Source organism: Mastomys coucha, unplaced genomic scaffold (genome assembly GCF_008632895.1).
Source record: "Mastomys coucha isolate ucsf_1 unplaced genomic scaffold, UCSF_Mcou_1 pScaffold20, whole genome shotgun sequence".
Lineage (NCBI taxonomy): Eukaryota > Metazoa > Chordata > Mammalia > Rodentia > Muridae > Mastomys > Mastomys coucha.
This window is the reverse complement of record NW_022196903.1, coordinates 55,745,770-55,761,694: the sequence shown is the minus strand read 5'-3', so window position 1 is coordinate 55,761,694 and position 15,925 is coordinate 55,745,770. Positions and strand designations below refer to the sequence as shown.

The 15,925-nt window shown below is 36.0% G+C and overlaps 1 protein-coding gene across 7 annotated transcripts in view; it reads right to left on the bottom strand.

The window, feature by feature from the left end:
* Window positions 1-15,925, bottom strand: part of Ccser1 (coiled-coil serine rich protein 1) — a 1,196,027-nt gene that overhangs the window by 921,829 nt on the left and 258,273 nt on the right. For all 7 annotated transcript variants that reach the window (XM_031382065.1, XM_031382062.1, XM_031382066.1 and 4 more), the window contains exon 5: window positions 12,311-12,431. In XM_031382065.1, coding sequence (XP_031237925.1) covers window positions 12,311-12,431 — 121 coding nt within the window. The remainder of the gene's footprint in view (window positions 1-12,310; window positions 12,432-15,925) is intronic.

The following is a 15,925-nucleotide window of genomic DNA, read 5'->3' as shown; positions in this document are numbered from 1 at the left end:
TTCCTGATTCAGAAGTTCACCTCACAGAATAATTTTAATTGTTATATGAGAAAAATAATTAACCTTAATGAATGTTCATTTGTAATACGTATTTAGCATGAAATTTATACTGACATGTTTCAGCCATTTTTTAAAAAATCCCTTCCAATCAACAATAAACTTGACAATATAAGTCACTTTGCATTTTATAAGTTGTGTTTATAGACTTTTTGTCATTAGAATTTGTTTCTAATGTTTGTCTCAAAAACACTTAGAAAAACCTTCAGGAAAACTGAGAGCCCTGCCCTATGTCAAGCACGTTGCTGCCCTTCCTAATTTTGAGAGCTTTCTTTCCAACCTCATATGACAAAATTACTATTGAAATTCCATATTCAACTGTGATTTTTTCAAAGAGTTGATATTTTAATGGTGAATTATTTACAATAGAAGAGTATTCATCATACTTATTTTCAACCAATGAAGTTTGTCCAACCTTCTAGTCAAAAATAAGTGCACATATTCTCAAATATAAATAGAAAGTGATCACCTCTCAAGTATTTTTAGTTATATATGACTTACTACTTTATATATACCCTTGGATAAAACAATAGCCCAGGATAAATGTGCTATAAATAGACCTTAATTTAGTACATGTGAGAATGTAATACTTGAAATAGGGAGACAGTTCAGTCCACAAAGCTAAAAATATGAAGGCCAGACATCAATTCTCAGTGCCCAGACAAAAAGCCTGGATGTTGACTTATGTTTCTAATTGAGGGACTGGAAAGATGGAGGCAAGTTCTCTGGGGCTTGCTGTACAGCTAGCCTAGACTAATCAGTTGGTCTCAGGTCACAGAGAGAAACATTACCTCAACAAAAAAAGGCAGAAGCAGCCACAGCTGCTGAATACTCATGAGCACAACTAATATGCCATCTGCCCCACTGTGCACCCTTACCGTCTTCCATCCTTACTTGCTCTCTATATCCTCATCAGCAATGTTTCCTGGGTCTTGGAAAGGATGATATAGACTTCCCATTCAGGAGTGAGAAGCATCAGTAATTTATTTTGAACACTCTGGATTAACTTTCATGCACTGCACACAAACACAAGTCCTTCTGACTAAGGATGGGAGAAGTAGCAGTCTAAAGATAGATATGACATTCAAAAAGCATACAGATTTAAAGAAGGACTTAGACACAAATGGGCAGGGATAAGAAATGGTAATAGGGTGAATATGACCATAATGTATTGTATATGTGTATGAAATTGCCAATCAAAAACTACAATCGAAGGTGCGTGGCACCTGAGCAATAATACCTGAGGTTGACTTCTGGCCTCCTCATGGACATAAACATATATACATTACTATGTATGTGTGGGTATGTGTATGTGCATGACTATGTATGGAGCAATGTACATATTCACTTGTCTACAGATGCATAGAAAGGCACACATAGCCACACATGCTCAGACATGCACAAACATACAGCCACACATACACACACCCCCACACAGAGACATGTACATACACGCACTCACAAAAACATACCAAACAGACATGTACATATACAAGTGCACAAGAATAACACATTTTCATAGAAACATTGGAAGAAATGTATAAAATAATAAATATCATAATACATTATGAATTTCTATATTTTCCTAGAACTATATACCTGCTTACCACAATTTTATAAATAATGTTGCATCTGTTTCTTTGTAATGATTTCTTTCTTTGTGTCCAATTCAATTCTGCCATACAGTTAAACTCTGTACCTGTGTCATGCAAAAGAAGCTCTTTTAGCTTTACCTGCTTATCTGATAATATAACTTTGTGCTGTTACATAAAGGTTTTCACTACTATTTACATTGTTATACGATACCTTTAAATAACATACACATGTGTTTGACTACAGAATCCACTGTAATTTGCTAGCAGGGTCGCTGAGAGCCGGCTCTATCCCTGTATGCATATGCTGGCACTACTTGTACAGCACTTGCAATCTTGTTGGAGGATCTGATAAATCAGTATTTATATTACTCCATAAAGAGAACTGAAACACTTCAGTCATCTTATCAAGTGGTCCCAAGTCATCTGGAAAATAGCACTTACATGCTCAGTGTACAAAGGCCTGTCAGAGCAGACATGACATGACAGTGGGAGTTCTTGACTTGACAGGCTGACTGCACAAGGGAACAAATCCTGTGACTTACTAAGGAGCAATAAACCACAGGAAGATAAAATAACAATTCTATCAATCATGAGACAAGCTTCTCTCAAGAGTGCTCTTTTCATAATTGTTGCCTTTGTGCCATTAAAATCTCCTGGTTCTTGAGTAACACTGGATTTTTTTTAAAGTTTTCTTCAAACTATTATTTTGGATGATACCCCCAACTATTCTCAGATCCACCCCTCCTCCTTCCCACATAACTTCATCTCTCTCTCTCTCTCTCTCTCATATATATATATATATATATTTATATATATATTTATATATATTTATATATATGGGGGTGTGGGTGTGTATCAAAAGAACAAAATGAACATGCCAAAGCTGTCAAAACAAGATGAGAATAAGAGAGAGAGAAAGAAACGACCATGTAAACTAATACCATGGAGTTAACTCTTCCTGAGCATGTGCTCTGTTCTTTGGAGTGACACTCCTTTGGAGAAACCTGATTTTCCTGCCAAGCATCAGTTACAATAAGTTTTTGAGTTAGAGGTGGGACTTTGTGTCCACTTCCCCTTTTCAGAGTTGGAGTTTTGTCTGACTTGGACTTATATAGATCATGTGTATATGGAGCCACAGTAGTATATGGAAAACAGTTTCCTTTGGTCATCCACCACAACTCAATTAATTTTACTGCCTTCAAAATGTATAAACCACATGTGAATGAGATCATATTTTGCAATAAGGTGAGCAAGAAAGTATGGCATGGAGAGGGCTCTTGCTCACCTTTGCTCTCACAGGTGACTAGTTAGTAAAATGTAACTGGCCAAAAATCAAAACCTGTCCCTTTTCCTTTCCACCTTGTCTCCAGATGTTCTTCTAAAATCCATCCACTACTAGTGACTGTCAGGTCATTAAGTGACTGAAGGTGTACTTGAAAGGTAACATAGTTGGAGAAATATGGGACACAGTCCTTGGCAGAGGAATTCCCTAATGGTTGGTGAAAACCCTGATTTTACTCAACCATTGTGATGCACAAATCAGCACAACTGGAGAAGGGATAGAAAATAATCCTCTCAGATGCCAAACCCAAGGTAAGAACCTAATTCATTTAAAAATATTGATGCAAAGGGACAGGTCTTGCTGCCAAGAGGCTTGCTAAGATAATTCAGAAGGATTGCTTTTACAGAGTAGCACAGACTCAAGACAAAAACAGTTACCAAGTTTTCCTTCTAAGGCCTGAGCCAGAATAAAAAGAATTAATTGCTCAGCCTTTGTTCTGGTGCAGGGGAGGGAGGCACAGTCCAGAAGATAGGTTTTAAAGCAATCTGTCTTAGAGACTAGCAAAGGCACACAGAGTGGGCCTTTAAGGGTTTCTTCCAGCCAGCATGTTAGGATGCCCTAGCAATAAACTAGAGAAGCCTCAGCCTTGTGCTTCATTCTCCTCTACCTCCTTCACCTTAGGCAGTGCCCTCCCTGGTGGACTCTTGACACTCAGGAAGCTGCTTTGGCAGGGACTAGCTTTTCTCCCTCTTCAGATCAAGCAGGCCTGTTTCAGGCAGCCAGGCAGGAAATTAGCATCTGCCTTTTGTGTTTCCAGCTGCCAAGAAATAGGAAACTGGTCCTCCTGAACTCTCTATGAGCTGTGATTAGAAAATGCCTCTTCCCAGCAGCTTCCCTCCCAAACTTGAATAGACTCACACTGGGATGAAGGCTCTCTCTGAAGAAATCTCTTCCTTTATCTTTCTGACAACTGCTTCCATGCTTAGACTAAAGAAATAAAACCTGTTACAGATTCTTCTGAAATACTCACATGGAGGAGAGCATGAATAGTCCTAGCAATACTCTGTGTGCCTACTGTTTAGACTTAGTCATAGAAGAAAATTTTTGTGCACTGAGTAATGGAGGGTAAGTGAAAGAAAATAGTCGTGAAGAATCATGGGATTTATCTGAAGACCTTAGCAAGATATTCTGTTGTCCATTTCCATTGTAAATTGTCACTGAGTTTGAGAGAGGATTTGTGAGTCCTGTGTGTGACTCATTTATAAAGTGCTATTTATAATATTCACTAACATGGTGACAATAGAACCATTATCTACTTATCACTAGAACGTCCACACTACTATGATTTTAAACATTGGAACAAATAGAAATAAAAATAATATCCCATCTCCACCCCACTGATATTCTCAGTTTAGTAACTGTGTTTAATTTGCCTTGGCTGACCAAGGTCGCCTTTCACACTGATAGTCTTCAAGTTAAACAGTTCAGTTAATGTTTCTGTCTGTCACCACAGTGGCCAGACTCTCAAAATTCTGTCTTTAGTGGTATGGTGAGGGCATTTTGCTAGCTCTCTGAAACAGAGGGAATGCCACAGTGCATAGAATTTGCCAACCAATTTCTATGGTGCCAATCTGTTACCTCGCCTTTGCTCCTATGTGGGTTCTTCTCTTTTCCCACACTTTACCCCTGTTTTCACCTTCTAGCACTAAAATAGGAGAGACACGGAGGGGAGAGAGGAATTAGGTGAATCTCTGTATCTAATTTCTTTCCTTTTGTTTCTTCTTTGACCACTACTATTAAAAAACTGCAACCAAATTCCCTAAATAACCAACCCCTCACGTTTCTTAAGGCCCTGGAATTTATATATGCTTTAAAAAGTTCCCAGAATTCCAAACATCACACAATAACAGAAATACAGAAATTACCTTCTCAACTACCAAAAAAAACCAAAAACAAAAACAACAACAACAACAAAAACAATTCTTCTGCTATATACAAATCATAGTCAACTGCTTTGGACATGCCAAAGCAACCTCACATTGCCATACCTCGGATTATAAAGAAAACACCTTCTTATATGTCTGTGCTTTTTATAGAAACTAAAATTCCAAAAATTGTCGATACATTGGTATATCCACCAGATCTAAATTTAACCCCTTTGAGTAGAATCACTAACCCAGGTTTGAGGAAGGAATATTGTCTTTTTCAGGTTAACTCCAGCAACTTAGTCATTTCCAGTGTGCTGTCCATGACAAAAGATAAGGCTTTCACAGGCTCTGTCTGTGGAGTCTCCTAGGCTCTTTTATATATCTTGTCTTCCCTGTGTCCCCATCACCACTTTTTTTTTTCATTTTTCCACATTTCCAACTGCAAAACATGTAATCAAACTTCCTCTCTGCCCGAACATTCTTCCTTTGCTCTTTCACCTCTGTAACCAGGATCCTTTTTTTTTTTTTTTTCCTTTTTGATATTTTCTTTATTTACATGTAACTTTCTCCATTCCCGGTTTCCCCTCCAAAAAACAAACAAACAAACAAAAACAAACCCCTGTTGCCTCCCACCTCCCCATGCCTGTCACCCCGCCCTCTCCTACTTTCTGGCCCTGGCATTCCCCTACACTGGGGCACAGAACCTTCACAAGGCCGAGGCCCTCTCCTCCTATTGCTGATCCTTTAAATCTTAGCTAAAACATCCTTTCTAAGAGAAATTTCCTCTGACCCCTTTTCATTCTAAGAGTTCTTACCATTGCTTACAGCAAAATATACTTCTACCCTACAATCACAGACACAGCTGTAATCTTGAATTTTTTAAAAAGATCAATGTGTATCTTTTTGGTTATTTTACTAGTCTATCAGCATAACTATTTACCAACAGTTTATCAGTTACACCTGTTCATTGGCACAAAGTCTCCACACAGAAGCACAGTACTGTTAATATATTAGGCACTTATTATTGAGCTAGGAAGTCTGTATCGATCTATAAACACAAATAACTATATCTCTAAAATGATAATGCTGGAAATAGGCTAATGATACAATTGTTTGATGACTCCCAACAACAACTTATAAATCAACTTTATGGATGACATTAGAAGATAGCTTCTAAAAATAAAACATGTAGATTCGGGTTACGCTTTACAAACCAGACCTCTGGGCTGAAAAGCAGGAACTCCACACCCTTTCCAAAGTAGTTCAGTAGACCTTCCCAAAGTCAGCAAGCAAATGAAGAAAAGTGAAGTGGCCTTGGCTCAGAGACTTGATCACATAATTAAGTAATGTTGCATTTCCACAAGCAAAGCCATTAACCATGACTTTTGGATAGCCTGAGCTTCCAGGTATAAAATTAAAGTATAGAAAGTATAGAATTAATACCATACTTTACTTTTCCTTACCCTGTATTTCCAACTTTACAATGATTACAAGTTTCTTCATTTCAAACACACACTCAGAGCATGAGTACATATCAGCTCTTGTTGCAAGTAGATTTCTAACAGAGCACAAAGTCAAACCCAGAACCATCGGTGGATGATTTCATTCCCCTCAGAGCTTGACTATTATGTCCATTTCAGAAAGTGCTCTTTAGCATTCTACTTATTGAGCACAATACAGTTTTGAATAGCAAGGTGTACATGGCTATAAATGTGAACAAACATTTGACACTATGATTTATTATATATATTTTATTTATTCACCTTACATCTGGATAAAAACCCTCCCCTCACCCCCCATCACATAATCACTCCCCTCTCCCCTTTTCCTGAGAATGGGGAGGATCCCCCTGGGTGACAAGCCACCCTGGCACATCAAGTCACTGCAGAATTAGGCACATCCTCTCCCACCGAGGCCAAAGACAGCCCAGTTAGGTGGTGTAAGATCCATAGGCAGGCAACAAAGTCAGAAACAGCGCCCCCAACTACAGTTATTAGGAGGAATCTCATGAAGACCAAGCTACGTATCTGCTGCATGTGTATGAGGGTTGGAGTAGGGTGGGCCTCGATCCAGCCCATGCATGCTCTTTGGTTTTTGTTCAGTCTGTGGAACCCTCAAGGGGCCAGGTTAATTGAGTTTCTTGGTTTGCTTATGGAGTCTCTATCCTCTCTGGGTCCCACAATCCTTCCTTCCAACTCTTCCACAAGACTCCCCAAGCTTATATTATGATTTTTGGTGAATATAAAAAGTTTCATTTTAAGCTTCAAACTCAGTTTCTATAAGATTGAGTATTTAAACACTGTGTACTATTCATATTACATATATTTTTCTTTTTGAGACAGGGTACCAGTAAACAACCCTGGATGACTTCAGACTCTGAGCAGTTTTCCTTTTGTGTTGAGCTCACAGGTGTGAGCTTGATTTTTCTGTTTTCTAGCAAACTTATTATTTCCATAGTCTGTTAAGATACATGTAAGAAGATCATAAAACAAAATTAAATCCACAGCTTTATTTGATTAATTTGCTTTATTTGCTTAAGATTATCTATAGACAAAAGCAAACCTCTGAACTCTCCTAATGTAATACAAAAAAATCACCTTGCCTTTTTTGCAAAGAAAAGCTTCTTCCTGTCATTTTGCTCTAAACAGGAAGTCCTAATCACAGTTGATCCTGACTGGGATTGGGTATATAAGCACCTTGGCCATGAAATGTTTCACAACTTACAAATTTATGTAATAAAATAATAACACAACAATGTAATTAGGGCCAATATTCCGAACTGCTTTGCATTGTTTTGTACTGATATATTAGCAAACCAGACCAAAATTAAACAAAGAAATATTTGTACAAAAACTATACTTATATTAGACAGGGAATATATGTTGGCTTACAGTGTTATTTACCATATAGGAAAATTCTAAAATCTACCTAGTTTATAACGTTATTAAAAGATATTCTCTTAAAACTTTTTTTCTTATTTGTAACTTTAAATACGCTGAAGCCCTTCTATGAAAAAAATTATTCCAGTTCTGCCTAGCAAAAGACTTTCTGGGTTTTAAATTATGTCTCTGTAATTCTGTTTCAGAGATTCCGAGGTGTATGAATTTATATGAGAAGCCTGCACAGTCAGGAGGATGAAGTACTTAAAGCAGTAATCCCACCAGAATTACAAGTGATACAAGGCATGCGAGCCTCCCTTCTCAGATGACAGAGCTGAGATACTTCATTATTATACTGGGAGCAAATATTTCTGCATATTTTTCACTTATGGAAAATAAAAATGTATTAACTGGCTCTAGCAGCTTTATCTCTAAAATAAGTGACAAGGGTTCTTAGCTAATATATGTATATATATATATATGTTACAAAAATAATTACAAAGCATATGACATATATATATATATTTCTTGATTCCCTATTCATTATCCTCTGAGATAAATAATAATAAAACACACAATTCAAGAATAAGGAAATTTTATATACTGCTTACAAGTAGTACAACTAGAAAAAAATAACCTAAAATTAATTGTGTCGGTAAAATTTATTGAAAAACAAAAGATATACATGTTGTACCTAAGTATTTCAGTATCTTTAATTTAATATAATAAAACTTTTACCATTCAAAATGAAATCACAAACTAAATTAAGTTTGAATTCTATGACTTTGAATTCTATCTTTACATATGACTTTAAAATTTCTTCCCTACTTTTGCTATCATTTACCAATATGTTCAAAATTTCAAGTATGCTTTTTATTCTCAGTGAAACTGAGTCTCCCAGGCTTCACAAAGAATCCAATACATAAAAATGATTATGACCAATATTGTGTTTGAATGGTTATTTCAAACAATCCAAGCCAGTGGCACTCAATTCTGCACTTGCTCTCATTTAAGGGAAACTGTCTCTCTCTACTGGATGTGTTGGAAAAATGAACATTGGCTTTGGCTGCTGCTGAGACTTTGCAAATATTTGAGAAATGAAAGTCCTAGAAAATGAGAGCTAGCTGCAGACAGTCTAGTGATATGGATAGAGGCAGATAAAAGGGTTTGGGCAGTTCTGTTTGAAGTCCCATCCACTACATTCTAATAGCATAAGCCAGTCACCATTACTTTTCAGGAGATACTGTGATTTGTGAGTCTCTCACTGGCAATCAGCAATTTTCAGTTAATAATCTTGCATTATATTGTGCTCATGCATGTACTTGCACCAATTCATTTTGGAAAGAATGGCGCATGGTATACAGGGCATATATTGTGAATTGATAGTTCACTTCATAGGTTAAAAGAGGAAATGCATGATATCTGAATAGCTTGCTTAGAGTGACAACTGAGGATTTATGTAAGCAATATATATAAGATACTTATTCCTCCTGCTTCAGCTTAACTCTTACAAATATAATAAAAGTATCAATGAATTAATAACAGTTGCACTGCAAATGAATTATAATGAGGGAAAGCCAAGATTTAAAAAAAAAATCATGAGGCTTTATGTAAATGAAATTGGATATACGACTTAAACAGAGAAAGAGCTGGTTGTTATTTTGCCCTGGACACAACTGAAAATTCTGGTAAGACACCTAGAGAGTTGTCTTGAAGGCAGCTTTAAGCATTAGACATCTATATACAAGGCCATCCATAATGGTAACGGATCATACTGAGGCAGGGACAGAAAAACTATCTTCTTCCGGAGTAATACATTCATACCCTCACAGTGAGGGCCAATTTGTCACCATAATTAACAGATGCAGAAATGAAAGCATGGACAGATAAATGTCCAAAAGCAAAAGCAAAAGATTTGATCGGTCTTTTTTTTTTTTTTATTTTAGATATTTTCTTTATTTACATGCGAATTTCTCCTTTCCCAGTTTCCCCTCCAAAAAACAAAAAAACAAACAAAAACAAACCCCTGTTGCCTCCCCCCTCCCCATGCCTGCCACCCCGCCCTCTCCCACTTTCTGGCCCTGGCATTCCCCTACACTGGGGCATAGAACCTTCACAGGGCCAAGGTCCTCTCCTCCTATTGATGATCGGTCTTATGACACAAAAAGGCAAACACTAGTAACATTTATGCAAGTTAATAATATTGTTGGCAGAGGGCATTAAAATGAGAATGTAGGTCTTAAAACAATAAAAGACAGAACAGGAAGTAAAGGGAGTCACTGTTGCCTAATAACAAACACATACTGCTGCCTAAAAACACATGCACACACGAGAATTTGAAACAAGACTGTTTATGAAACAGCTAAAGGCTAGGGGTTGGAAGGTATGTATGTTATTAACTCTATTAACCAGCTTTCTTCTAAGTCTTTGAAAAATATAAGTTTAAGATCCAAGTTAAAACTATATGGATACTTATGTAAACCCTCAAACTGCACAAGAACATATTTGAGCTTTCTAATGTAACTTACTGGGCAAATATGAGATGCAATTTTCTTTCTATTAGACAAAGGATGAATATTGGATCCTAAAACTTAAATTCCATTAGGTGCAGCTAAATGGTTTTCACTTTCAGATTGCATTAACACTGAATTACAATCACCACTTTCTGAATTGCTTGGTATTTCTTTCTTCTATAATGAGAATATTAATAGTGAATATCTTCATGCAATCAAATACATGCATTGCTCCATTTGATTCAGTATTATTGAATGCAACATTAAGAGACTTTCCTAATTGATTTCACAAAGAGTATCAAATAGGACCGTGTTGTAGGAAACTGCTTTGGGAGCATATCATCGGGAAGAAAGATAGACCAAAGGGAAGCCAATGCAAACCAGGGCAAAGAGCAGTTGTGTTTTGGGTGTGCCAAGTCTCCTTCCCTCGTAAATATGATGGGTCGCTTGTAAACACAGGCAACACACACATCACATATCACACACCATCACATAACACGTAGTGCCACAAGTCATCACATGTAACACATACCACATATCACATACCACTACATATCATACATCAATACGTATCACATGTATTACATAGTACCACATATCATTTAACACCATATATAATACAGAATGTCATATCATATTTTGTAATGTGCCATATGGCTTCACCTACCATATAGAACTACATATTACACATCAACACATGACACACCAACACATATCATGAATCATGCTATATCTCTCACTATTTCACTAACACCACAGAACATCATAAATCATATATTACCATATACTACCTTGTATCACATATCATCACAAGTCACCTAACACATAGCATCACAGATCATATATCATCACACATTACATATTTTATGAACACATATAATTATTGCCTGCTTCATATAATCACATATTACAATATATATCACATATCACATGTTCTTTAAAGACATTTTATCTGGCATAGTCATATGTTCTCTGGAAAATCAGCACCAACCTTTCCCTTTCATTGACTAAATATTTTATCAGAAATGGCTGTGATTTGATGTTTATGACTATGTACATTTGTTATCATGATTTTAATCATATTTATGCATTATTAGACTAAAAGTCTTTCATTTAATTAATGTATAAAACCAAATTTAACTGTCAGTGAGTGCCATCTTTGTTTAACTAAAAAAAATACATAAACTATAATTGGATGGTTGTACCCTTTAAATTTGCTTTTTAGTATATACATATATTTGAGGAAATGTATGCCTGTATCATCACTTTCTACCTTGCCAAATTTTCACAAAATGAATATATCCATGGCAACCAGAAACCAGACCAAGGAAGGAAACAAAACCAATACTTAACAAACCTCTGTACTTCTTCCTAGGCAATATCAGGTGCCACAGCAAATTTCAATAATGGAAAGTTTTAGTATAGGATAATTTACTGAAATTTTTAAAATAGTAATTTGTACTCCTTGTAAAATCTAAGCTAACTTTAAAACAAGTTTATACTAAGAACTGATGGAGAGATGGAGATCTTTCAGAGATGGAGAGAGGTCTCAGCAGTTACAAGTGCCTTCTCCTCTTTCAGAGGACCTAGGCTTATTTTCCAGTAACCATGTCTGCCACTGACAACCACTAGAGGATCCAACACTCCCTTTCTGTCTCTGAGGACTTGTCTTCAAAAGTACACATACACAGATAGACACACATATAAAATCAATAAATAAACAAAGGTTCAAACTGATCCCATTTTAGACTACAACCCTGCTACTCTGGAATAATTAATCCAGGAACAGTGTGCATACAGACACGATGCTAACATCTCAGGTTGTTGACCCATGGCCTAGAACACAACATCAAAATAAAATTTAAATGACACAGGTCAGGCACTCAAGGCCTTAGAGAGTATTGATTTGTTGAACAATAATAATTTTGATCAAACTAAGTTTCTACCCACACATATTCTGCCACTTCCGTCATATGCTAGAATGTCTGGGAAGCTCTCTCCACGCTGTGGTGCTCGGATGAGACCCCACCACCTGGGATCTTAAATGACAACTTACTGTTTGGAAAGCTCAGGACGTTTTGGTTCTTCTAGCATATTCACTTCTTTTGCTGGATCCACTGGGCTAAGAAGGACGGCTGCACAGGACATTACAGAGTGGCAGGAATCTTCCCGGCAAACTGCAGTTTGAAAACAATTCATTGTAAACATTAAAAATTCCTCAGTGCTTGTTCTTGTGTTCCTTATTTCATATTTATATTTTCAGTCAGCTTCAAAAAGAATCTCAAAAAATATTAATATTAAATTTTTAGGTTTTTTTTTTTACAAGCTATTTTCCTCTACCTATCTGTACAACCCTGGACAATTTTACTTAGCTTCATAGCCACAGAGAAGAAAAAAAAAACTATGCCAAGATTTAGGAGCAGAAAAACAAGGTATTTGCCAAATGGTAAGAAAGAATTGTATGCCATGGCACATATAGTTCATGAGTCTCCACAAGAAATGTCCAGTTGTTTTACCAAGGCCTAGATCAAAGAGCTCATGCATTACCAAGTGTCTATACTCCTGTGGTCTCCTTCTTGCCTTGCTATAGCCCCCAAAGTTCATCTGCTCTTATTATAATGTTACCACCAGGCAGCTTGCATGCCTAACTTTTCTATAGTGGGGTCATAAGTTATGTCATCATTCTTAAAGGGATGGCTTCCTTTGTTCCATGTGCATTTGTAAAAACCATTTACAAATATACTGTTATTGTGGTAGCAGTGTGGCTTTCCTTTAAATAAATAAAATAAGTTGTTTTTTATCATTCATTGATAATAGACATAAGTTATTTCCAGTTTTGTGGTATTTTTATTAGGTATAAATCTCCTTGTACTTTTTGGGGGCTAGTTTCACATAGAGATTTGGTCTAGTAAAGCATCTAGAAGATATAACTGTCCTTAGGATATGCTTATGATTGAACTCTGCATACTAGATACCACTGAACAGTTTATTTTCTTTTACTTTCCCTGAAACAAATGCTTCAATTGCTCAACATCAATAAAACATTTGATTTTACAAGTTTGCCCATTGATTTTCATAGTATATTAATAATAAATCACTGCAAAACAAATCCACACAAACTTTGTTTAAAACAATACTTGCTGTTTTCTCAAAATTCTGTAGGTTATAAATCTAGGTGTGCTCAACACACTTCTCTTTCTCGGATCTCAAAAGGCAAATGTTAATGTGTTACTTTGGTTGCACGCCCATCAAAAGTTTCTGTAAGCCAAACATTGTGGGACAGGGTGCAGTCTCGGGTAGGTAGCATTGTAGTTACTATCTCCTAGACTTCATCTTGAAATGTATCCAATAACCAGGTTTTTTTTCTATTTAAGAAGAAACACTCTGTGTGAAAATAATCCACTGACAAAGTAATCTGTGCTTATGTTGACATTGCCTGTAAATTTGACAAGATCAAGATCTGCAACCCTGCAGGAGCCAAGCCTCTGCTCATGCCTGTTAGGAATTACACTTATCAGGTTAACTAAGTTGGAAAGATCCACACTGGGTCTGGGCAGCACCATTCCACAGCTGGAGTTCTGGACTTCAAGAAATGAGACAATTAGCTGAACATAGGAGTTCATCCATCTTTTTCTGCGTCCTGGTTGTGGATACAGTATAATGTCAGGCTCCAGCTGCTATGAGTGCCCTTGCCATGGTAGACTGCACCAAGATCTTTGAAGCTAAATACATTTTTTCTTCCTAAAGCTGACATTGGCAGTGTATTTTCTCACTATAACCAGACAAGGTTGTTATAGAAATTTGCTCCCATCCTGTGAGAGGAAATCAAGACTCCTGTTCCCAAGAGTGGTCATGTGACATTTTAACTTCAGTCTCACAAAGAATTCACATAAGAATCAAGTAACATTACATGTTTAACCTATATATTCCTCATAACTAAGTTATGTCTACATGTATATAATCTTCATTTTCTGTGTTTCTAATTTATATAAATTACTATTGATCTCTTTAGTTACGTTTAACAGGAATCACGCAAAAATATTGCCCAAAATACTGGTAATATGATGTATCATCTTAAATTTATAAAGTATAAGTTTCCCTACTTCTCTTCAGTCTACACTCCACTGTGTAAAGATGAATTCAGACCATAATCAGCACGTGTGTGGACATTTTCAGAGTCTGATGAATACTGATCATTAGGCAGCTGCTACTGAGCACAAGCCAGTGATGAACCTGTGTAGTATTTTCCAAATGTAGATTATCTAAAGAGAAATTTGCCAGGAAAAAATATAAAAAGAATGTATGGAAAAGAAACAAATACTGAAAGAACTAGAAGGATGTCTGAATTGAATGTAAATGCTGCTACTCATTAATATGAATACTCATTTCAAGAACTAGATGATGAAAGTACAAATTGGCCTCTTATCCAATGTAGCAAGAAGCAAATGAGAAAGAGAATACAGGAGAGTGAATATGATGCCACAGATAGAACATGGGGATTCAGGAGAGCCAAGAGCATGATCCCAAACAGTACTGCTCAGGAACCAAAAGCAGTGATCTTCACTACTCTCTTAAAATACACTATGAATTATCTTAGGACTAGTCTTAAGTATGAGAATATGGCCAGGAAAAGTTGATGTGATGTGCATACATAAAATGCAGATCACTTTCTTCTTGTACTGATCGTGGTGTAAGCTCTTCTATGTAGGAATTGGATTTGTCTGCAAATGTATATCATTTTGAATTTCATCACCTACAAAAGTGTAGGTAAAAAATTTTCAGAATAAGATAAATATCAGTAAATGGAACAAGATTTTTTTCTTAAAATTTATCTGAATGATAGATTAAATGAAAGATTAAAACTAATGTTCATAAAAATTCCTAGTGCTAGTGGAGTGTAATAGTATGATTTTTATATAAATTTAATAAACTTTTTTCACTTAATGTACTTTACAAAATAATATGGATGTTAGTGGTATGTCTGGTATTTCTGATATAACATCATACAAATTATTAGTTAAGATAAAGAAAAAATTAAATGTGCTCAGGATAAATCATTGATATGTTGATGGATTCTGAAAGAAAATTGAACTATAAAATAATTAAAGAAAAATGAAAATCACAGTTATTAATAAATTTGTCTCTGTGCTATTAATAATTCATTAATAAAGATAATAATATACTTTAGAGTTCATTGCAAACATAAAAACAGGTTTTATCAGTAGCAGTCCATGTTTTTCATCTTTTTGAATAAATTGGATCAAAAGTTAACTAAATTTTGGAAGTATCATAATAGTTGCAGAATATATTGATCTCTATTTCTCTCAGCCCTCAACAGAGAGGCTTCCTCCTATAGCGAATGGTAGTTAATACAGAGACTCACAAATAAGCAGAGAATGAGAGACTTTGGGCACTCAGCAATCATCATGACATATGCATCACATCCCTTCTCTCAAAACACAGACATCTATGAGTAAGAGGAGGTAGAAAGTTTGTAAAAGCTAATACACAGACACACACATACACACACAATCTAAGTTATAGGCCACAAAAATCGGTTTAAACTGATCATTTGGTTAAAATCAGCAGCAAGAGAAAGTGGTTGGCACTAGGAGGGGACATTTTTAAAGACCATGGAGTTTTTGAACATTTTTTTCTTTCCTTTTTTTTT